This window comes from Acanthochromis polyacanthus, chromosome 13 (genome assembly GCF_021347895.1).
Source record: "Acanthochromis polyacanthus isolate Apoly-LR-REF ecotype Palm Island chromosome 13, KAUST_Apoly_ChrSc, whole genome shotgun sequence".
NCBI classification, from domain to species: Eukaryota; Metazoa; Chordata; class Actinopteri; family Pomacentridae; genus Acanthochromis; species Acanthochromis polyacanthus.
Window position 1 is genome coordinate 3,082,274 of NC_067125.1, and position 24,396 is coordinate 3,106,669.

The 24,396-nt window shown below is 40.0% G+C and overlaps 1 protein-coding gene across 3 annotated transcripts in view; it reads left to right on the forward strand.

Moving 5' to 3' along the window:
- LOC110956639 (scavenger receptor cysteine-rich type 1 protein M130-like) overlaps positions 1-24,396 on the forward strand; it is a 69,936-nt gene that overhangs the window by 625 nt on the left and 44,915 nt on the right. For all 3 annotated transcript variants that reach the window (XM_051958014.1, XM_051958015.1, XM_051958016.1), the window contains exons 2-4: positions 4,815-4,989; positions 7,253-7,398; positions 11,998-12,139. In XM_051958014.1, the coding sequence (XP_051813974.1) occupies positions 4,896-4,989; positions 7,253-7,398; positions 11,998-12,139 (382 nt within the window). In that variant the 5' untranslated portion in view covers positions 4,815-4,895. The remainder of the gene's footprint in view (positions 1-4,814; positions 4,990-7,252; positions 7,399-11,997; positions 12,140-24,396) is intronic.

Consider the following 24,396-nt stretch of genomic DNA (forward strand, 5'->3'; position numbering starts at 1 on the left):
AACTTTAATACACTTTGGTTCTTTTTTGTGCACCAATTTGCTCTTTTTTGTGCCTATTTGCTGTTAAAATGTCTTCAAATTTGAAAACCACACAAGCAAATAGAGACTAAGTAAAATACTCTGGAATCAGACATTCTGTGTTACTTAGCTTTATTCTGTTGTCAAATAGTTTTTTTTAATAATCTAATATTATTTTCCTCTATAGAACACAAATAAATGTAGCTTAACTCCAAAGAGTCGATGGATTTCCTCCGTTTGTCCCTAAAATATGGAATATTTCACGTTATCCAGGTAAACCGGTCGTAAAAATCAAACTCTGAGACTCACTTTGCTCTTCTTAACTTCTGTCGTGTTCATGGCTGCACGATTTAAAGGAAACTGTGAATTTGAAGCTTTTAAACGCTACATTTTCTGTGTTTTGGTGAATTTTTCTGCTCCAGTTTGTTTCTTTTCTGCTGGAAATGTCTTAATTCATTAGGAAAAAAAACAATAAATTCAAAATTTAATTGAAAATACCCTGGAATCTGAATTAATTTTTATTTAATTAATTTTTTATTGATTTTTATTTTATTGTAAGTCTACTTGTCTTATCAATATTAGTCCTGCTTATTTTTTCATGAGCATTTTTAAATATTTTTACAGAGGTTTTCAACATTTTTCTCTGAAAACAGAAATTAATTCACCCTTAATCCAAAGGGACTCTCTGCATTTACTCTGTTTGCCGCTAAAATGAGGAATATCTATATTTTTAAACACAGTAAAAATAGAGTAATTTATGTTTGCACATTACAGCAGATGGAATTACTAATATAATGAAAATACAGAATTTGAAAATATTTTTGTTGTTTATTAGGCCCGAGCCCCCGGTCGCCCAGGGCGAAGGGCCTATTGCTTTTGCAACACAGACGACTAGTCGAGCGCGCAGCACACACACACACACACACACACACACACCGACATGCACTCACACATACATGCACAAACAGAAAAACAGACACACACAGAAATGACTCGTCGAGCGCCACGGACATTCACACACTCAAACACCTCACAGACGCGTCGGGCTTGTCGAGACCGTTCCGAAAATATATAATATGTGGGCAAAATACGGGCGAAAAAAAATCGCATATCGTTTTTGCAAAAAATATTATTCTTTAATCTTCTTCTTCTTTCTTCTGCTCTTTAAACTGGAATTTGACCCCCTAAACATGCTGGAAAACTCACAAAATTTTGCACAAAATTCAGTTCTGGTGAAATTTTTTTTAAATATGCGTTTCCAAATTGGGACTTAAAAATTGGCTCTACACCTGCAAAAATCAAAATGCATTGCGTCAGTGGGAAGGGGTCCGACATCAACTTTGTCCTACAGCCACCAAATTCGGCATACAAATGCGTCTTGTCGGGACAAACCAAAAACAGACAAACAGGAAGGCAGCTATTGGGGATTGAAATTTCTAAAATGCTGAGTCAGCGGTTTCCAGGACGTCGTACAAAATGTTCGTTTTGATCGTGCGCTTCTCCAAATGAGCTGAAATTTGGTGGACACCATCTACACAAGTAGACAACTAAAAGTTATCCAAATCGTAAAATTTCATTTCACGGTTTCCGTGTGGCAACGCTGCAAAGTTGATGTCAAATTTTGCCATTTTTGTGCGTGAAAAATGGCTGCCATTCGTACATAACGACTCCAATCCGAACCAAATTTTAAACACTTATTGACCCTTCCTACCTGGACACATTGACAGTGAAATTTTGACAATCGACGTTACAGCGCCCCCTACAGAATCAAAATAAAATCTGTATGGCGAGTAAAATTATTAGTTTGTCAGAAATGAATGAAATTTGGGTGACTGTTCCTTCATGTGGTCCTGATCAAAAAACCATATTGCAACCATGTTGTAATTTTAACGGTGTTGCCGTGGTGATGGCTGAAGTTCCCCATGTTATTCTAATGGGCCCAAGTGAAAAATCTCCCATTATATTAAATTTACCTGTTACCATGGAAACGTCCCAAATTTGACACATAAATTCTGACACACATGAAGGTGAAAAACGTCAATGGTATCCATGCAGTATTTTGGATGGTGTTGTCATGGCGATGGCCAACATGTCACACATTGTCATAATGCAGCAATGAATGAGCATGGCTCCTGTTTGCTGCTGTTTGCACATTTGTAAATATTTTGATGAAATTTTATGGCACGCTCGCCAGAAAAAAACGGGGCGGGTCAGGTCGACGGCCGGCGAGGGCCTTTTGACGCCGCTTGTGGCTTTAATTCTCCTTGTTTTCTGTCTATTGTCAATGTCACGTAAAGGCCAAATGACCAAAATGTGTCGATAATAAGCAGCAAGATGCAAACAGTAACATAATAAAAGCAGCTGTGGTCAGGTGAGCGAGCTGTGCTTTTATCTTAAGATAATGTGCGTCCTCCATCTTACCACAATCAAATGTCTCCATGACAGTGTTGTAAATATACCCATCTTTCCTGAGATAGTCACACATCTGTTAATGAGGGGTCAAAATGTAACAAAAATGACAATGAATATTCAGGAGTATCACTATGAAAGCCAATTTGAATACCAGTCCATGTCTTACAGTATCTTTACAGATGGTATTCAAGAGACACAGCCTGACCATGTGTTTGTGAGTTCCTAAGAGAAATATAAGGCTGTGATGGCGATGCCTTTAGTAATTCAGCAGCAGTGTGTAGAACTGAACTACAGTGTTGGTATGAATCAATCACATGCTGTGTTCATGTCCCAGGTCTGCATTGATTGGTTACTCAGTCAGCTATTGATTTGTGAATGAGCATGAGCAGCACTACTTCTGAGGATTTTTTTTCATCCTTGTTTCTTTAATATGCTTTGCTATAAAGTCAGTGACGAGCTGAAAATATGTATACCGATATGGAGGAGTGTGTAGGTTATGTATTTAATGCATGCATTGGTGCTTGTCAACATAAACATATGTTTTGTCTTTAGTTCTAATGTGTACCTGAGGCAGAGTGTAATCTCTGTGGTACAACACTGTATTTACATATGCTAAGGACATACATATGAAACAGGTGGAATTCATGTATCTGTATTCTATATGTGCAGTGCTGTGTGATATAAACTGAACTGACACATTTAGAAATCAGCTGTTAGGTTGTTTTTTGTATTACACCACCATGGAATAGTACTGTTGACTTAAATTTTGACGTTAAATGACTCATTGTTCTACTTCATACGGTGCTTTATGAGACACCTTGTTGTCTCTGAGTCCCAGTCATGTGTCCATGGGAAATAAAAGCCACAGCATGGTGCTGGTTAAGTGGTTGTAGTAGTTCTACTACTGTAATGTATTTAAGATATGATAGAGCTTGGACATAAAGCTGCAGGGAAAACAATGCAAAGCAGTATCACAAGGTTTGTAGCTGGTATTGTTACCCAGAGTCTGTTTGTGTGTATTTTGTTGACATATAGTCTCACAAATGTGAAAACTGCATTCAAGAAACTTCACAGATGTGTAGTTGAGATCAAAATGAAGGCTGAGTTTGAAGGTGGTAGTGATATGATTCATGACTGCTCACGTTAACATGTCGACAGCTGTCACAGCGATCTAGTTTATTGCTGTGTTCAGTAGAGCCGCTAAATTGATAATCATGACAAGTTATCACAATTCCTCATTGATTTCAGGGATGAATAAATTCTATAGTACTGTGACATTTAATTAGAACACTGCTTTTACCACATGTTGTGCTTCATTCTTGCTAGTGTACAAATCTTTGCAACATCAGAAAATCTCAGAGCATCTCTTAAAGGCAACGCATAACGAAAATTCTTCCAAAACTTTTTATGTAAAATTAAATGTGAGATAGTATGATGTGCTGTTATTGTCTGAGATAACGCTGCACAGAATCCAGTGAGGTAACTTCAGCAGCATTCTTCTTTTTGGCTGCATTTTCTCATCGAGCTGCAGTTTGTGGTGTTTTCATGTAGGTGAAGAAGTCCAACTCATGCACTCTTTGTATGTGATTTTTTTCCCAGCTTAACATCACTTTATCCAGATAACGAATATATGACCCATTCCAGTGGATTAGCTCTTCAACTTCTGCTGCAGACATTTGATTTTGCCCCTTTACGCTTTGTTGCATATCTTCTACTCTATACTGCAGCCACAACATCTAGGAAAGTTTTGCACAGACTGCCACTGCAGGGGTGCATGTGCAGCAGCATGGCAGCTTCCCAAAAATCTCAATTGCTCCCTGGTGACTGGCAATCGGTTTGGGAAATGCTCAGTTTGGTACGCAATGGAGTTTTCTATAAGTAGAGCATTTTAAATGTCACATTTATTTCATTACACAAAGCCAAAATTGTGATTGAGATTAATATTTGAATAACTCTGCAGCCCGTGTTTTTAGTGGTTTGAAGAGGCTTTGGCACAGACATGTACCTTTTCCATTGCCAATAGAACTAAAGCCTCCTGCACATAAAAATCAGCTGCTAACCTAGGGTGGAAGGCACTGGTTTTCTAGCTGGAAAGTTGGACATGCAAACTCCACACAGAGGGATCCCAGGCCGGGACGCGAAGCAGGGATCTTAAAGCTGTGAGGTGATGGTGCTAACCACTGACACACTACGCCTTACGCTTCACTTCATTGTCATTAGTGTAATTAGGTGTTTTGGGGGGGAAAAAACAGCATGTGACAGTATTTTATCACAAAAATGACCTATGAAACCCACCTGATGTTTACGTAGTGGAGAGACATTAATGAACTGCAGAGAGCCTATATAGACCTTATGTCTAAACATCAGTTCTCATCTTTCTCCAGGTGACACTGTGTGAACGTGTGAGCTCATAGCCACTTAACGGCAGCGTCGGGACCAGCAGGGAGCAAACCAACAGTCAGAACATGGACCTCAGATTCAGACGGCTGTCGCTTTTCAGCAGGGCAGCTCTTCATCTCCTGCTGCTGGCCACACTGGTGCTGCATTGTCACACAGAGAGTGAGTACTCATATTATCCACACAGCTCAGAGCTCAACCCACATGTTAACAGTTTTACTGGCAGGTAGGATCCATTAGCTGCACACACACAGCTTTTAAGTGGAACTTTATGTGACTGAAATACAACATCAATCACTGGTTTCTGATTACAAAAGCATCTGAGAAAATAGGTATTGTGGACTTTTTTCTGCCTCCCAAAATGTCTTTTTTGCAAGATGGATGTAGTGCTGAGATTTCCTGTGCTTTACATTCGTTTGGATTGTTCAACAGACTCACTTGTGCTTTTAATCTCAGGTTTATCACAGCAGTCACATGCACAGACAAAAGCCACTCATCATGCTTTTGTTTCGCTGCAGTTTATTGCTGCAATGAACACGCTGTATAATTTGCCTCGATAATTTAGCTCATAGGAATTCATCAGCAGGCTGTGTCAGCAGTTACCTTCCACTGTGAGCACTGTGCACTCTGGAGAAAATAGGAATCATTAATTAAGAATTGAAACTTTCTCTGATTCTCATAGAAACTTGAGCCTGATTAATGGAGTTTATGTCAATATTTTTTTTCCTCAGTGTTCCCACTCAGATACACATGCTGCTGCTGAAATCAGCAGAACTTCGTTTTTCCAATTACGTGAACGTCTCCAGTGAGGAATAAAGTTCATACATTTACATAGAATTTATATTTTATAAAAGCCTTTCTTGCATAAGTAACTTAAGATTTTGCCCAGTGGGACTAATGCTTTTTTTTTGTAACTAGTAATGTAGTCTGACTTAATAGATGTAATTGGAGCTTATATGCCTGTCATTGGCTGCACATTTCACATTGCTTTTTTCTCCTCTTCTGCTATCGATGTGTTACCATTTTCAGGATCCCATTCAATATGGGAAACAACTAGTTTTGGGCAGCAACCATAGACTGTATATATAATGGACGTAGCATCTGGCTCCAGAATTGAAGTCCACCCGGAAGTGTCAAAAACTTACAATATCCCGCCGTCCGCTAGGGTTGGCTCCAAAAAGCTTTTTCTCCATAGACCCCAATTCATTTTTGGAGAAAATAAAATGTGATAGACTGATGTTCTACAGCTCAGGATTTTTTTCCCGTTAGTTTTCATGGTCAAAATGAGAGATCAGGTGGCCGATCTTAAAATAAATCAATACTGAATTTTAAATAAATCTTAAAGTTGGCGGAGCCAGGGGGCGTGGCTATACTTGATAGACAGCAACAGAAGCCTCTGTGGTAAAACGTGGGCGGGATAAGAGAGTCCTCAGCCAATCCTGCCCCTAGTTGCTCTCTGGTCCAGTCTGTTTGATGACGCTTTTTACGTCACTGGCTCCAAAAAATCCAAAACGGCGACCAGGAAGTAGCAAAATCCGGGCTTCATTTTCTCGCCGTTGAAACCAACGGGTGACGTCACGGTTAGTTTACGCCTGGCAGCAACCTACATGCTGAATATTCCAAGTTTGGCATTTGGATCACAGAGTGAGCCAACCCTGTTAGTTGCTGTTTTTGGGGGACTTTTTTGGTTAAATATACAATTTCAATATCAGTGCTCACCCTCATGTATGCACGTCGAAGACACCATTGCTGCATTCTTGTTTCAGATCCGCCTATGCATTACATCTAATAGAATCAAGCTAGAGCGTTTTGCTTCTTAATGCTAATTTGTGCTAATATTGTAATTGATTAACACATTCTAGTTAGCATCCAGCACATTCTAAAGTTTTGACTGAGATTAAGACTGAACTGAATCTTTGCTGTCATAAACAACATTTTGCTATCTGTCAGATTCAGCAAAGACAACTTTTCAACAAAGATGAAAAAGATACTACAAAGCATCTCTGACCTTTACCTTTTAGTGGAAACTCATCTTCGACTGACTGAACTTTGCGCAGTTCCAGTAAAAATGACGATGATGCATGCGGTGTGCAGCACCATCTGTTGTTCATGCACACCGCTTAGTTCAGACTTTTATTTTGACAATGTTCGATATTACGGACAGATGTATATTCATGGATTCAAAGCAGATTTTTTTTCAAGGTTTCCGTTCGTCTGTTCACATCCGCCTGCTCACTGGCACTATTAATAAGACTGACAGGTGGTGCTTATTATCAGGAAAATGACGGAGCTGGGCTGTTTGAGTAGGGGCGGCTACAGACATGAAACAGCTTTTGGAAGATCATGTTGCTATTGCAAGACTTACAGCAGCTGTAAAATCCCTATAACCTGCCCTCATCTTTCTCCCTCTGTCTCTCTCCCTTAGGCGTGCCCAGATTCATCAAGTTACCTGACGATCAAACAGGAATTTCGGGAGGAGTGGCGTCGTTCATATGCCAGGCGGTGGGTGAGCCCAAACCTCAGATCACCTGGACTAAGAAGGGGAAGAAAGTCAGCTCTCAGCGCTTTGAGGTACGACTCGTGAGCTGGCCTCAAAGCCTCCTGTCTGATGTGTGCAGCACCTGCTTGTCTCACACCTTCACTGCTCATTACCAGTGTGAGACAAAGCCAGACAGAGCAGCAGAGGTTCTGTGCTGTCATTTTAAATGAGAGCGTCTGCATACAGCCTGAGCTGCAGGGTGCCGCTGTATTTGCTAATTACCACTATGCACATAATCCTGTGCAGCAGCTTTTTCTGTTTAGTGTCTGTTTGAAGACCACTTAATGCAAAACGAGCTAGTTGCAATATTCTAATGAGAATATCCGAGGCTCAGAATCGCAGTAAGTGCAGAGCTGAGTGTTAAATAGTGGTGCTGACAGGTTAGAGAGCAGAACTGTGATAACCCACTGCAGCTAAGCCAGTGGCCTTCTCATGACATGCTGTCAGGTTTGTTCAGAGTGAGCACATTTGTTCACAACCACCACAGCATCTCCTACCTCAGATAGCTTGAACATTTGACATATTAATTCATGTGTGAAATGAGTTGATTTTTTTTATTATTATTATCCTCAAAGCAACAAATGATTAAAGCTTAATCATCAAAGTTTTGTTTTTCATTGTGAAATTTTTGGAAAAGAGTTTTAGACTTTTGAACAGGGCTCCTGCGGATTCTTAAAACACCTTGAAAGGCACGGAATTTATTAATATGAAAACAATTTAACGCACTGATTTCCAAACCCCCTCAGCAGGTTTGAAAGGCTTGTTATCTTTAAAAATTTGAAACAATGACACACATGATTTTCATGAAATATGGTCATTTTAAGCTCAAATTTGAGAAGTTTTCCAAATGGACCTGCTTTTCAACATGAATTGTTCAAAGATTTTTGAAAATTTTTAAAATCTGATGAAGCGCTCTTATAAATGACATCATTTGGGCAATTGTCGTTCAGACTCACAAGCAGGTTTGTGGGCCTGGAGGGTTAAAAGCCAATGTGCCTTAAGCTGTATGAACCCAGACTTTTGTAGTCAAGGTGGTAGAAAGACTGAAAAACACTGAAGCTAACAAAAATTTTCATTATTACGTTCTTTGTCGATTTCTCTTTGAGTTAAACGACTGATCGTTTTGTCTAAAAAGATTGCTGAAAATAGCGACAACTCGCAGATCAGTGGAAAGCAACTTTAAATGTATTTTTTGGTCACATAACCATTAAGTTCTGCCAGTTTTTACTGTAAATTACTGGAAATCTTTAAGGTCAGTGTATGGCCAAAGACAGAACAAACAGTTTAAAGCATCTGTGTCCATGCAACAACACCAACAAATAAGAAGACCGGAAACAACACTAATATACCAGCAAGAAAAAGTTACATTTTCTTCCTTGTAAGTATATGAATTCTCTATATATGGCTGGTAAAATTTAGTTTTATTTATTTTACGGTGTTTTTATCCTCTGTAAAGTGACCTTGGGTGTTGTGAAAGGCACTGCCAAAGAAAATGTATTATTATTATTAATAATAAAATAAATGACTTTTGGTTTATTACAATTTTAGGATATAGATGTGCACTTGATTTTATAATTCTGAACAAGCCCCCTTTTGAAACCATGACCAACAGTGATGTTACCTCAATTGTGTGTTTTTATTGAAGATAAATTTATAAAAACCCATTCAGCATCTCATATTCTGTTACTGTGATTTACGTGAATGTGCAGTTCAACCAGGAAAGCTGCGAAAAGACAGAACATGTACAGCCATTTCTCTCTGACAGCTGTTTAGTTTATCACTAGACAGATAATACATTATTATTTAACTACACATTGTTGATGCTTTCATGCACTTTCAGGGAGAAAAATGAGAAACTCAAAGTGATTTTCACATTTTGTGAACACATATGATCTATTATTGTTTAGCTTTTGAAACAAAACACCTGCAGCCTTGACTTGGTGTGAAATGAAACAGTAGAACTAGTAAAGATGCCTTTTTCAGTTTAACTCCCAAACGGGGCTCAAAACATCAGATAGATATCAAAGCAAACTTTCATGTCAACAAGTGGAAATGTCAGACTCATAACTTTTACATGCTTCACTCTGTCAGGTTTCAAACTGTTGCCAGTTGGTCAAAATAATGACCACTGTCGGAGTTTGGAGACATGAAAAACCAGCTGATCGCCTTACGGGAGAATTCTTGTGTATTTCAACCTCCTGTGTTTTCCTAATGTTGCTCTCATATCTCTAAGTGTCATGAAGACTTTATGCTTTTCAACTCTGTTGTAGAGATTCAGAGAAGTCGCACAAAATTGCATGTGGACAGAGTTTCGTGAAAGGGCAGTTTACCCTGACCTTTTTATGTGAATCATTTTAAGTGTTTATTCTCAGTTTTACTAAACACCGAAATTAGGGCTGTGAACAGACATTTTGATAACTTGTAGCATCACTACAATACAAGATCTTAGAGTTTAAAAGTGCAGTGAAAGATAAGAAAATGGTCATTTGAGACTTACACAACACTCCTGTTAATATCTAATGACCTGAGTCCACTATAACGAGCAGACAGACTGCATCAGTCGATCACACTGCATCCTCTGGTTCTCAGACGTTGAGACTCTCCGGCCTTGTTGAAGTTCGCAAGAACATTTGTCTCAAAATTGCTGTACTGTGTATAAATGTCAAAAATAATGTCCACTATTATTTGGGGAGCATTTAAAGACTCCTGGGCAGTCAGTTCTCTGACATGTCAACTGTCAGTTTGCTCCTGAGAGACACTGCTAAGCACAACTCAAAACGTATATTATTTTAAGGATCCATCAGATAGTAAAACTGGATGCTGCATAAAGTAAAACACAAAGTTAAAACTTAGCTGGTTACCAGAGTAGTTGCTTAATAGTGTTTTATAAACTAGTGAGATAAAGCTGATGTTGATGAATGAATACTTGTGCATCGGCCCAGACCTTGTCAGAGTTTCCTGCAGAGGCGCTGACCGGAGCGTGGACATTTATTCATGCGGCTGCATTAACGCGCACAGTGACGGCTTAATAAATGGGGTTGTACGAGCCTTCCTGCAGGACTCCTGAGCAGCAGGAAGGCTCATTAGCTGCCAGCCAACAGGGTCCCAGATACAACACGACGCCATGGGCGAAGAGAAATTACCGTTTTTTATACAGAATAAACCACACAAAATTAACTATTGGATAAAGAAAAGCACTCATTTGAGATCAAAACATAAATCATGTACTAACCATGCTAGAAGTATAAATCACAGAGCAATGTGGCTGGGTCAAGCAGAGCGACCTTGTAGAAGCGAAATAAGGTGTGGTTTATTTATTTTCTGTTTATATCATGCGTTTTTATCGCGTGATATCGCTGTTCACACGAGAGCCTCTCTGAGGAGCAGCCCTCCCCATCCGGACGGCGGAGTGTGCTTTGACTTTCGGAGCAAGACGGCGGCGCTTCGTTCCATTGCGCGGCGCGATCGCGTTATGTGGAACTTCGAGCAACAATGTGATTTCTGCCAGTTGCCCTGTTGGGTCACACACATTTCAGCAGGGCGGAAGTGTAAGACCCATCCTCCTGACCCTGAGTTTTTACCCCCCCAACATTCTTAAAGCCCCTCACATACCTGTTATCCACTCAAGCACAATATTGTGTACGTTGTCCTTCAGCTGCTCTCAGGCTCTGGTTTCAGGTCGCTCCAAGGAGCGTAATCACACTCTGGGAGAATCTGTTCCTTCTTCTTTATCCTTTTGAAGAATAGTTGCAGTTAATTACCGCATCATGGTTTTGGTCACTGTTCTTGTCCATACATTGTTCTCACTGTAATTGCTGACATCTGCAGTAAAATTGTTACAAAGAAAAGTGACATGGTGAGAAACATTAGCAGTCAGATGATCATGCAGGCCACTGGACACATCCATCTCGGTTCATAGACCATTTTCCTGATTCATTTTCAAGCTGCTGTACTTTTGTGTTTGTATTTTACATTAATTTTACATTAATTCACATTTTGATGTTCAACTTTATCAAATTTCCCTTAATATCCACTCCTGGATGGGACACTAGGAAAGCAAAACAAATACCCAAAAATGCCCTGCCATCTCCCATCAGGAGATGGGATTGTATGAATTAATTTACCTTTCTGCCTGAGAGCAAAATTACTCTATAAATTCTTGAATTTTTTCTCTGTAGCTTCCAGTAATTACAGTATCTACCGTGTAAACTGACTACATACTTACTGTAGATGTGTACACTCAGGTTTTTTGTGCACTGAGGGACTGTTAGCATGTTAGCATGTCCTAATTTTCAGTTTGACCTCCAAGTAAGGTAGAAAAGAGCGGGCACTGTTTAAAACCAGTGTTATTGTATGTTCCTTAACCCGTCAAACTGTTGTGGTGATGTTAATGTGTTTCCAAATGTCAGCTTTCCTTTTGGTTGATCACACCAATAAGAGTTAACACAACATTTACTCTAGATTGACTATGGACTAAAGGTTTTGTACAGACAGTATTTATCTGCGGAAGTTCCTTGAAGCTTGTTTCCGCTTTGAGAAAAATCTATCTTTAGGCTAAGGTAGTTAAATCTGAATTTGAATGGAAATTTCCCAGCGGATGTTTTTAATTCTACTTTGCCGTCATCCGACAGGTGATTGAGTTCGATGACGGCTCAGGCTCACTGCTCCGTATCCAGCCTCTGAGGACCAGCCGCGATGAAGCCATCTATGAATGTACAGCCAACAACAGCTTGGCAGAGATCAGCATCAACGCCAAACTCACCGTCTTAGAGGGTAAGACCTGACTTTGTGTAATCACCTCACGGACTCTCTGACAGCTGGACAGGGTTTCATGTTCACGTTACCCTGTGTTGGCACTACATTAGGAGATGGACCTTGCACAGACAACATGTTGAGTTCTCCATTTGACTCACTGTTTGTGTCCAGTTTTATTCATTTAACTCAGTTCAGTTAGCATTGCATTGAGTTATGGCACAAATACACCCACAACAGAGATATTTATAGGGGTCCAGGAACCATTTCAATAACTCAAGTTCCAATGGACTGAAGATAGTTCTTGCTCTGTGTGTGGTAGTCTTTGACAGTCCAAAAACTTCAGGGGCAGAGTTGCATTCAAACCACTAACAAGCAAAGTAAAGTTTATTTATATAGCACCTTTCACAGAAAGGAAATTCACAAAGTGCTTCACAATAAAATCAAGTTGTCACAACACCACCACCTAAATAAAAGCCTGACTGAAAAGCCAGGTCTTTAGCTGCCTTTTAAAGGACGCCACAGAGACTAAAGTGCGCAGAGACAGTGGCAAAGCATTCCAAAGCCTAGGAGCCACTACTTGAAAGGCTCGGTTCCCTCTACTCTTAAAATGGGTCTGGGGAATGACCAGCAGACCTTAGCCTGAGGATCTCAAAGAATGTTTAGGATGGTAACGTTGTAAAATATCAGAAATATAAACTGGGGCTTGACCATTTAAAGCTCTAAAAGTGATAACTAAAATTTTAAAATGAATCCTAAAATAAACTGAGAGCCAATGCAGTTCTTTTAAAACGGGGGTGATGTGGTCTCTTTTCCTACTGCGGGTTAAGAGTCTTGCGGCAGAGTTTTGAACAGCCTGTAGACGGTGGACTTCTTTCTGGCTCAAACACGTAAAAAGGCTGATGCAATAGTCTAAGCGTGAAGAAATAAATGCATGAATAATCATTTCAAGCTCTGCTTTAGACACCAGAGCTCTCAGCTTAGAAATATTCCTTAGCTGAAAGAAGCAGTTTCTAACTAAGTTTTTTGTATGCAGCTCCAGGGACAGAGCAGAGTCAAAGACAACACCAAGGTTTCTAAGACTTGACTGGATGGACGAGCCTCAGGAGCCTAAGTGCCGCTTGATCAAGGGGATCATATTTTCTGGAGCAACAATTAGAGTCTCTGTCTTATCTAGGTTTAATTGAAGAAAATTTCCAGCTAACCACTGATTTATGCTGGACAAGCAGCTGGTTAAGGAAGACAGTTTGTGCAACTCGGTATTCTTAAAGGAGCAATATAACCGGATGTCATCTGCATACAGATGATAAGAAATGTCCTTAAACTGACTAATTAATTTCTCAAGAGGGAGAATGTACAGTAAAAACAAAATTGATCCTAAAACCGAGCCCTGTGGAACCCCACAAGTCAAGCGTGCCGTTTCAGAGACAATCTGATTAGCAAGCACACTAAAACTTCTGTCAGAAAGGTAAGATGAAAACCATTTTATGACAGAACCAGATAACCCTACCTGTTGAAGTCTATTAATCATCATGTTATGATCAACAGTATCAAAAGCAGATGACAGGTCCAATAAAACTAAAACCGTGTATTCACCAGAGTCAGCTGCCATCAAACTGTCACTGGAGACTCTGATCAAGGCCGTTTCAGTGGAATGATTTCTGCAAAACCCCAATTGAAATTTGTCAAGAACATTAAATTTTTCTAAAAATGCAATGAGATTCTCTGCTACCACTTTTTCCATTAACTTAGACAGGAATGGAAGTTTTGAAATAGGCCTGTAATTAAGAAGTTGTGAAGGATTGAGATTAGGCTTTTTAAGTACTGGCTCAACAACCGCATGTTTAAAAAAGCTGAGAACCACACCAGCTGAGAGTGACACATTTATCAAATCCACAATTGTGGGGCCAATAGTGTTAAAAACTGTTTTAAACAGCTTTGTAGGGAGAACATCAGCAGGAGACGAGGAGGGTTTCATTCTCTGTAGCAGAGCAGTGATATCCTGTAGGGTCACAGGGCTGAAAGATGACCACTTACAAGACAAAGATATCCCAAAATCAGAATTTAAAGAGGACAGAGGAGAAATATTTTCTCTCATGATTCTGACCTTGTCAACAAAAAATTGAAGGAATTCATTACTGTCTGCTTGACAATACACAGGAAGTTTGGGAAGAAAAGGTGAAACAAGAGAGATAATTGTGTCAAATAAGACTCTAGGGTTTTTCTTATTTGAATAGATAATTTGTGAGAAATTATCAGTATCAGGAGACACGTCTGATTGTTTTCACTGACACTCATCAATTTTTTTGTACATCTGATCTAGTCCTCATTCATTACACCCATTGCCAAAAAACAAAAATGGCAGTGGCCAACTAACTCTCTGACTAATATTGATCCTCAGGACCAGTGACCCCCTAATTAACTTATTCAGCTGTCAGGGAATCCCCGGACCAGCTCTCCATCCTACGGGTCCGGTTCTACTGCCCCCTGAGATCTAGCTCAGAGGGATGCTGCAGAACTGTTAAGCTGGTAGACGAGGAAAATTCGCCTAGCTGTCTCACTGCCTTCATCCAGAAGCTTAATCCTGCTTCCTCTGATTATTAATTTAACCTAGTAGCCACTTTGGTAAAGTTAAACTTAATCACCAGACACGCCTGTTAACGGCAGCTTCTCCTCTCATGGATCTTACACTTGGTAAGTTTCTAGGTTTAATTCAGAGGTTATGGACATTTAGACAACCTCTAGGATTTGTTTATACCGGGCCAGTGGCCCCTTTAAATAGGTAACCTTTCAGAACCTTTACTATTGTTATGCACGCTGTAAACTGACTTTTTACATCCAGAGCTAGATGTATAAGTATTCATTCGGGGATAATGTAGAATAGAATTAGAAATTAAAATAATAAATAGCACTTGCAAATTTATTGTCTTTAATTGCAGAATAATGCTTTATTAAAATATATTTAGCAGGGCAAAAGCATAGCCAATAAATCATCAGACAAATAATCAAACATTAGATAATATTCAACACACTCAGCCTAACCCTCAACTGGTCTTATGCTTTCTTCAAAGAGGAGTGTGAGTTACCTAATGTAACTGTAATTTGGAGGGAGTAGAGCAGACGGTGTGGCCACACCCGGCTGCTCACCTGAGCCCACCAAGGAACCCAGGGGGAAGCTGGAGAGAGCGTGAGTCCAAATTTCAGGTCTGCCTGTAATCCAATTTTGTGGTTTGGGCCAGGAAAAAAAAACTTTGTTAATCCATTCAGGTGTTATTCCTCTGGAAATAATAGAATCCAGTGACACTCCATCAGTCAATTGTCAAATCCAGATCACAGTCCTGTACTCCTTAACAATGAAAAAGATGCACTTCCTTTAGTCCATTATTCCATCAGAACCAGTGGTGTAGTGGTCCCTGGAGAAGTGGGTATACTCTTAATTTTCACCTTTTTTTTAATTAGTCCAGAAAAACACCCAGTTTTAGAAACAGTGACATAGAAGACTACTCTATTTAATTTATTCAGTCATTTCTACTTGCCCACTATTATAAAATTGACTTGATTAGGAGCAGTTTGTAATTATTACTGGATTAATGTAACATGTATTTATCATGAGGCAAACATGGTGTTTCAGTTACTTTTGAACATTTATTTAAATAAAATACTTCAAATATGAAGTTGACAGTGCATCCTTGTTCATATTTCATCATGAATAAAACCTCAGTATTATTTTAGGTCGAATCTTAAACTACCTGTCCCCATTCTTGTGTTTTTACTTACTTTAAAATCAACTACCAGCCTAGAGGTTTTCCCACATTATCCCAATCTAGCTAGCTTCAGACTTACGTTAGAATAACGTTAGCCTTTCTAAACGTTAGTCAGACTCGGCCCGACACTCAGTTTAACCCGTTGCGCTTCAGTTGCTCTTCAGTGTCCTGTCCGCGGTACACTTTGAGATCTGCATAAGCAATTTGCTAAATGTCTGAAACTGCAAACGCGATTATACAAACACTATACACCGATGGAAAGCTTAGATTCTCATGAATCCGCCGGTATAAACCACTTTCAGATGTGATTACCACAGCGGGTAATATAAACACATTTGTCCGACAAACAACGAATATCCATCCATCCGTTCTCTGTACACGGCTTCAACGTACACATAACGCGAAACCGCCGCGCTGCGCAGCGCCGCGCTCTTGAATCGTACTTCGCAGCACTTAGAACCCATTCTCTTCTATCAGACAATTTCCACTGCACACGCTGCGGAGCACCAGCGCCGCGTCTCTGAAGCGCCGGCGCTGGAGATTCGCTTCCTCGCAGGCTGACAGGCAGGTAGACACACTGCGAGAGAACACTCCAACCGAAAGAAAATACCGAAACGAAATGTCATTTCACTGATGAAATGCGAAAAAAGTACCCCTGTTTTCGTCCGGGTCGTGTCAAATGGGAGGCAGAATGTACAGTCTGCAAAGCTGGACTTATGTCTCTGTAGCTAATAAGAAAAGGAAAAAGAAGGAAAAAAGGACTGTTGACTTGAGGCATTATTTCTATATTTTTTTCATTTGCCATTAGACACATTATTTTGAAGAATGGGCTAACTGAACATTGAAGAATAGGCTACCTCTCTTTTTTCTTTTTGTTTAATATTTTGAGGCATTATTTCTATTTTTACATAATTGATAATTGGGAGGTTATTTTGAAGAATGGTACTCTACCTCACTTTTCCTAACTAAGGTGTAAGTGTCAGACTTAGAGAGATGATTATTTCTTATTTTGTTAAACATCTGAATACATGTGTTCCTACACAACTTGAGTCAATAACTATTAAAGACTAGAGCAGGCCATATTTGTATGTGACTGATTATATTGTTTAGGAGAATTGCTTTAAATTAATAAATACATTATTTATAAAGCAACTGTTTGTGAGTGTTTTGGGCTATTTTCTGTATATCCAGGTAAAGTGTTCTTTTCTGGGGAATTCAGAATATCTGTTTAACTGAGTTTGAAGCACAGAAAGCCCCCTGACCCACGGAAAACCCCTAAAAATGTGTGTGTGTGTGTGTGGGGGGGGACTGAAAATTTTTCGCGCGCGAGCTGGAAGTGTGTCCTCTTTTCAGAGAAACAGAATATGGTCACCCTACGCAATGCTAGCTGAAAAATAAGTGGGTATACGCCGTATACTGCCGTATACCCTGGACTACACCACTGATCAGAACAGTCCTTCCTTCTGCAGACCAAGTTATTCCACTCATCCAGAGTTACGTGGTAATCATCCCCTGTGCTCAGACTGATGTCTGGATTGCACCCAGGCAGATACCCGCAACAATCTCCCCCGAAACTCTTCCAATAGGTACAATTTATACATCACAGCTCTCTTAATTTTGCATACGTGTTGACAACATACCTCAACCCACGCAAACAAATTACAGCCACGTCCTCCCCCCTCCGCATACACACGTGGACAAAATTGTTGGTACCCCTCAGTTAAAGAAGGAAAAACCCACAATTCTCACTGAAATCACTTGAAACTCACAAAAGTAACAATAAATAAAAATTTATTGAAAATTAAATAATCAAAATCAGCCATCACTTTTGAATTGTTGATTAACATAATTATTTAAAAAAACAAACTAATGAAATAGGGCTGGACAAAAATGATGGTACCCATAACTTAATATTTTGTTGCACAACCTTTTGAGGCAATCACTGCAATTAAACGATTTCTGTATTTGTCAATGAGCGTTCTGCAGCTGTCAACAGGTATTTTGGCCCACTCCTCATGAGCAAACAGCTCCAGTTGTCTCAGGTTTGATGGGTGTCTTCTCCAAATGGCATGTTTCAGCTCCTTCCACATATGTTCAATGGGATTCAGATCTGGGCTCATAGAAGGCCACTTTAGAATAGTCCAACGCTTTTCTCTCAGCCATTCTTGGGTGTTTTTGGCTGTGTGTTTTGGATCGTTGTCCTGTTGGAAGACCCATGACCTGCGACTGAGACCAAGCTTTCTGACACTAGGCAGCACATTTCTTTCCAGAATGCCTTGATAGTCTTCAGATTTCATCGTACCTTGCACACTTTCAAGACACCCTGTGCCAGATGCAGCAAAGCAGCCCCAAAACATTACTGAGCCTCCTCCATGTTTCACTGTAGGGACAGTGTTCTTTTCTTCGTATGCTTGGTTTTTGAGTCTATGAACATAGAGTTGATGTGCCTTACCAAAAAGCTCCAGTTTGGTCTCATCTGTCCAAAGGACATTCTCCCAGAAGCTTTGTGGCTTGTCAACATGCATTTTTGCAAATTCCAGTCTGGCTTTTTTATGAGTTTTTTTCAGCAGTGGTGTCCTCCTTGGTCGTCTCCCATGAAGTCCACTTTGGCTCAAACAACGACGAATGGTGCGATCTGACACTGATGTACCTTGGCCTTGGAGTTCACCTTTAATTTCTTTGGAGGTTGCTCTGGGCTCTTTGGATACAATTCCAACGATCCGTCTCTTCAATTTGTCATCAATTTTCCTCTTGCGGCCACGTCCAGGGAGGTTGGCTACTGTCCCGTGGGTCTTGAACTTCTGAATAATATGAGCCACTGTTGTCACAGGAACTTCAAGCTGTTTAGAGATGGTCTTATAGCCTTTACCTTTAAGATGTTTGTCTATCATTTTTTTTCAGATGTCCTGGGACAATTCTCTCCTTCGCTTTCTGTTGTCCATGTTCAGTGTGGTACACACCTTTTCACCAAACAGCAGGGTGACTACTTGTCTCCCTTTAAATAGGCAGACTGACTGATTATGAGTTTGGAAACACCTGTGATGTCAATTAAATGACACACCTGAGTTAATCATGTCACTCTGGTCAAATAGTTTTCAATCTTTTATAGAGGTACCATCATTTTTGTCCAGGCCTGTTTCATTAGTTTGTTTTTTAAATAATTATGTTAATCAACAATTCAAAAGTAATGGCTGTTTTTGATTATTTAATTTTCAATAAATTTTTATTTATTGTTACTTTTGTGAGTTTCAAGTGATTTCAGTGAGAATTGTGGGTTTTTCCTTCTTTAACTGAGGGGTACCGACAATTTTGTCCACGTGTGTATGTGCACTTCCTCATTCCTTTCTTCACCTCGCTCTTCTGGTTCCAGGAACTGAGAATAGTGAATGTCAGCAACTTCTAAGCATGACATATGCACCACACATTTCAGCCCGGTGCACACAGACTTACAACACTCCCCTACCCTATTTACAGAGTGAATGACCCCCTGACCCTCTAAGGGCATTATTTAACACTACTATCCAGGGTGATCAAACTCTTCTGCAAACATTCTTGTTCCACAGTGATCCACACCTTGAAAGCATTCTCATTCATTTAATAGCAGCAAACCCTGTTCAACTCTTGACCTGTCCTGTTAACCAAAGGCCCTCACAGCTCCCCGTGAGCTGCTGCCCTCAAGTGGTTACTTCCTAGAACACAGTTACTCCTCTCTTGCTGAACCCTTATCAGACCAGTATTCATTACTCAACATCAAACAACATAAAAACAATGATATATGTATATTTTCAAAAAATGAAAGAAGATAAAAAGACATTTCTCAAAAATGATCAAACCATCACTTCTTATAGTGAGACTCTATTTTGATTTCTACACTGTTTCAAAATTAAAGAAAAAATAAAAAGACATCCTTCCAATTAAATCAAACCATCATTCTTCTGAATAAGGCACTCTTTTGATTTCTACACTGTTTCAACATTAAAAATATAAAAATGTAAGCATTTGATTAATTCACACACATTCATTTGGTTATCGCGTACTGCATTTTAAATCACAGGTTATAATATCATACCGCGCTCTCTCATTCTGCCGCCGCTCCTTCATAATTCCATCCTTATGGCTGACTAGGGATCCCATATCCATGACCAGGAATATTGACACTAACTCCTAACTCTAAAACAGCAGTACACAAGCCAGTGGAAGAAAATACAGTGACTATGTCCATCTTTACACAGACTCTATAAAAGAACTCTGGGGTCACCAAAAATACTATACATATTGAAATAGTCCTCACCACATTCACATCTCTATTCATATCACATGTAAATGTATATATAAATAGAGGGTTTCGATCATAAATGTCTGACTGAATTTGTTTAAAATTCTTGCAAAGGATAGTTTTTAAGTTAATATAAATATAGATGTTGAAAATGCTCCCATGCGTTGACAAGCAACTCTGAGCCGCTGTGACTCATAGCAGAAGCTGTATTTATTGTGAGTATTTTAATGCATAAAATAAAAAGAGGTTGTATGTAGGCTGTCAGAATAAACTGGCATATAACCACCTGACCTGAGCAATGCATAGCCACATTTAGCAGAGATATGTGGATGCTAACCTTCAGGGAAACAAGGCTACAGGTGCCGGCACTGCTAATGTCAGCAACACTCAGCATCTGTGAGTAAACATCATCATGCTGGTTAGCTGTGACCCTGCTTGATTTGAAAAGATAATGCAGCTCAGCATGGCAATGGTTGTGCAAAGTATGCTTCCACTTTACTCTGTTAAAGGCTTTACAAAGTTCATTTTAATTCAGCTTGAATATGCGTTGGCAAGGCACAAAATGATTACATCAAGATTCAAGCACGACCAGCGTTTTCTTACTTTCAGACTGGTCAGCTTGTCCAAATTTAAATGTTTGTTTAATCAACAGGGATGTTGTTTGCTTCTATCATGCCTAATTTGCAGCATTATCTGGACCATTTAAGATGTTCCGTGTCTTCAGCCTCTCAATTCCATGTCTACTATGCAACTGTTTTTTAAATAGAATCATGGAATCAGGTATGAATAAATTCAGTTCAGCTTGCACTGTGCTACAAATCCGGTGAGAAATTGACAATCCTTTTCACAAATTATGAAGGTTTGAACTCAGACAGCATCTGTGGTTTTTAGCCTGTATCATTTTACATGTTAGCAACTCCAAATACAAGCAGCTGGAGTTGTTACCAAATTGCCAGCAAACAAAGTGGAAGCATCATAGCTCTAAGCAGCATCATGACTATAGTTTTGTTCTGTATGTTTCGCTTTAAGCAGGTGGTGACAAGTTGACATGTTTGCCACTCAGACTTCACCGTATACGTGCTGAGACTGTTCAGAACTCGACTGCTACCAGCTTCCCTCGACATTTGTACATGCTGAAGAATAATGAAGAGACCACTTGTACCAGAGTCAGACAGTAGACTTGGTGCTTGTTAACCTGTGAGCCTATGGATGGTATTCCAGCTGCCTGCAGAGTTTGTGGAGATTTGCTGCTGCAGTTGAATTAATTGACTGCTCTTAGTGGCTGTTCAAATAAATGTATCAGCTTGAGGTTATTTCTCGTTTCTGCTACTGTTATGATGCAAAAAATAGGGATGATAATTGAGAACCGGTTCCTCGATGCCATCGATAAGAAATGGATCGATTTCCCGGAATCAAATGCCGTTTTGAGAACCAGTTCCCGTTATCGATGCCTTGACGTCACTTTATCCTGCCGTCACAATTTCTGTTGGCGAGTTTTCCAACTAACAACCTCCAAACCACAACTCTAAAAACAACTTACACTCTGCCACACTTCACATACATACCTGTGCTACATCTGCGATTCCACTTTTTCTCTGCTGGAGACCACAGTCAGCTGAACGCCACCCTCATTTCCATCTCAGAGCTAGCATGATATGGCTAGCTTCCACGCACAACCATTAGGGTTACCAACTGTCCCGTATTAGCCGGGACATCCCGTAAATTGGGCTAAATTGATTTGTCTCATACGGGATCTCAAATGTCCTGTATTTGTGGGCGCCGCCGTTACTGTGGTGGAACAGCGCGTCTACTTCTAAATGCTGCCTGCTGAGACAGCGACAGATATGCTTGTAATCAAAACATTACAGAACCACAAAAGTACTGTCAAATATATAGGTCTACAGCTCACGCTACACTCTGGCAGCTGACCACACTCCAGAATTCAGTCAATAACAACTACCGGGCATAATCAACAGCAACAAAACAGAAACACGAACACTGATCCAGCATCATGTCTCACAATAAACAAGGCTGGAGCCACATATTTTAGTTCACCAGAGTTTAAGACGATAACAAACCAAACCTCAGCCTGAGCTGACCGTCCTGTTTCTACAGCCCGTCTGTGAACACAGATCACACACAAACACAACTCCAAAATGACTGGAAAAGTCATAATTCCATCTATTTGCTTGCAAGTTGGATAGAATAGATCATTCAGCATGACAATCTGCTTCATATCTGTCTTTGGTTTCATTTCACACATTAAGTAACCAGTAGCCTGAGTAAACTCCCAGTTAGCCCATAGCCTTTAAACTCTGATTAGCAGCTCACAGCCACACAGGGCCGTGCGGCCCTATAGGCAGAATAGTCAAATGCTAGGGGCGCAAACCAGCCGGGGGGCAACACCAACATCACTTGTCTCAAGTCATGAGAATCACATGTCTAACAGCACATCTGGTCAGATACTACAGTATCCGTACCTGATAGTTACGATAGAGAGTTGAGAGGATGTTTTTTACAGTGAACAAACAAACTTCTCCAGATCACTGTCATTCAGACGTATGCTAGTTATAGGACTTTGCGGTCAAGAAACAGGTGCAGCACAGAGCTGATCAAAGATGAACTTCAAATATCTGTGAACTGTGACATGTCATGTAACGACTTCTCTTTGGCTGTGCAAAAGGACAAAAAACTGCTTGAGTCAGTCAAGGGCAGCAAAAAGTATCCATGGAAAAAGTAAACTTGGTGAATTGTTTTTGCATTTATTTTTTTGCCTGTTTTTATGTAAAGGGCCAAATTATTTTAGGTTAAAAATTAAAGGGAATATACACATTTTTTATTTCCTGTTAAATCACTAAATGAATATACACTGTGCTCACACATCATGTTCACACCATCGTGGCACTGTGCACCTGTCCCTTATTTAGTTGTGAGAAAGTTGGCAACCCTAGTTAACACACGTTACTAATACATTGAAACGTTGGACCCAGAGAGCTGGTGGGCAAATACAGACCTATGGACATTCACTGCTGCCCGTATGTCATTCTTTGAAAAAATAATAAATAAAAAACGTTCTGTCTCTCCAAACTGAACTCTGTCACTCGCCTCGTTGTGAGAATGGGGCGGTAATGCACCAAAGTGATGGATGCCAGCCGTCATAAAACCAATGAAGAAGAAGAAGCCTCGCCAGACCTGCCGTATTCAGTTGCATGGGTGCAGTTGTCGCGAGATTAGAGCCCACAACAACAACCTATCAGGCATTGATATGAGAATCGATAAGGAATCGAATCGATAAGTGGCACCAATAATGGCATTGACATCGATAATTTCTTATCAATTCCCGAGCAACAAACATACGAGTTGGTAGATTTTATCCTTTATTTACTGGGAAAAAACACAAGCAGCATGAACACAACTATCACAGTAAATGATGCAAAGATTTCATAGTTTATATATCTGCATCCTGCAGCTTAGTACACTGAAGGATGTATCATACGTTTGTTTGACAGAACTTCCACTCTATACTACCGCATCTTATTAGCACACCCTGCACTCTTGTGGTTTGACAGATGCGCACTGCATGACTCTCAGAAAAACTAAAAAACCTCAAAGCTTTACTATAGTGAACGAAAATACATCCAGTGCAATGAAACAACTGTCACTGGTCACACTGGTACATATGACGTACCGCAGGTTCGTCTGTGTCTGTCGATAAACTCACTGAGGTAAATATGACAGTGGAACACCTTGATTCACTCTTTTCAAGCCAAACTTTGGTCATACGCCTGTCTGAGCTGCTGTGCTGCAGTAGCTAAGTGGAGACTAGAAGCCTCTCTGTGCACAGCTGCTGGGTAGTGCCTAGGAATGCATATAAGGCTTTCAGGGGAACTCAGTAACTTGTAGCTCTAGAAAACAACTGGAGTTATACTCTCCCTCTCTACCACTGCATACACATCATTTGTGCTGTAACACTGTAAATTCTCAGCCCATGGGAAAGACTGACATATGATGCAACAGTCAACATTATGCATTGCATTTATTGCAAGGAGTGCAGCCAAAGCATGACTGGAAATAGTGCCTCTGCTGTTAGACCCTTGACATTCTGATGAAAAAAGCACAATATGTCCAAAAAAAACTCATCTGTGCCACGATAGATGTATGGTTGAACCTAAATCATATTCTAGAAGATCTAAAATTAAGATTTTGAAGCAACAGTGCAGCCAAAGTGAAAATTTGTC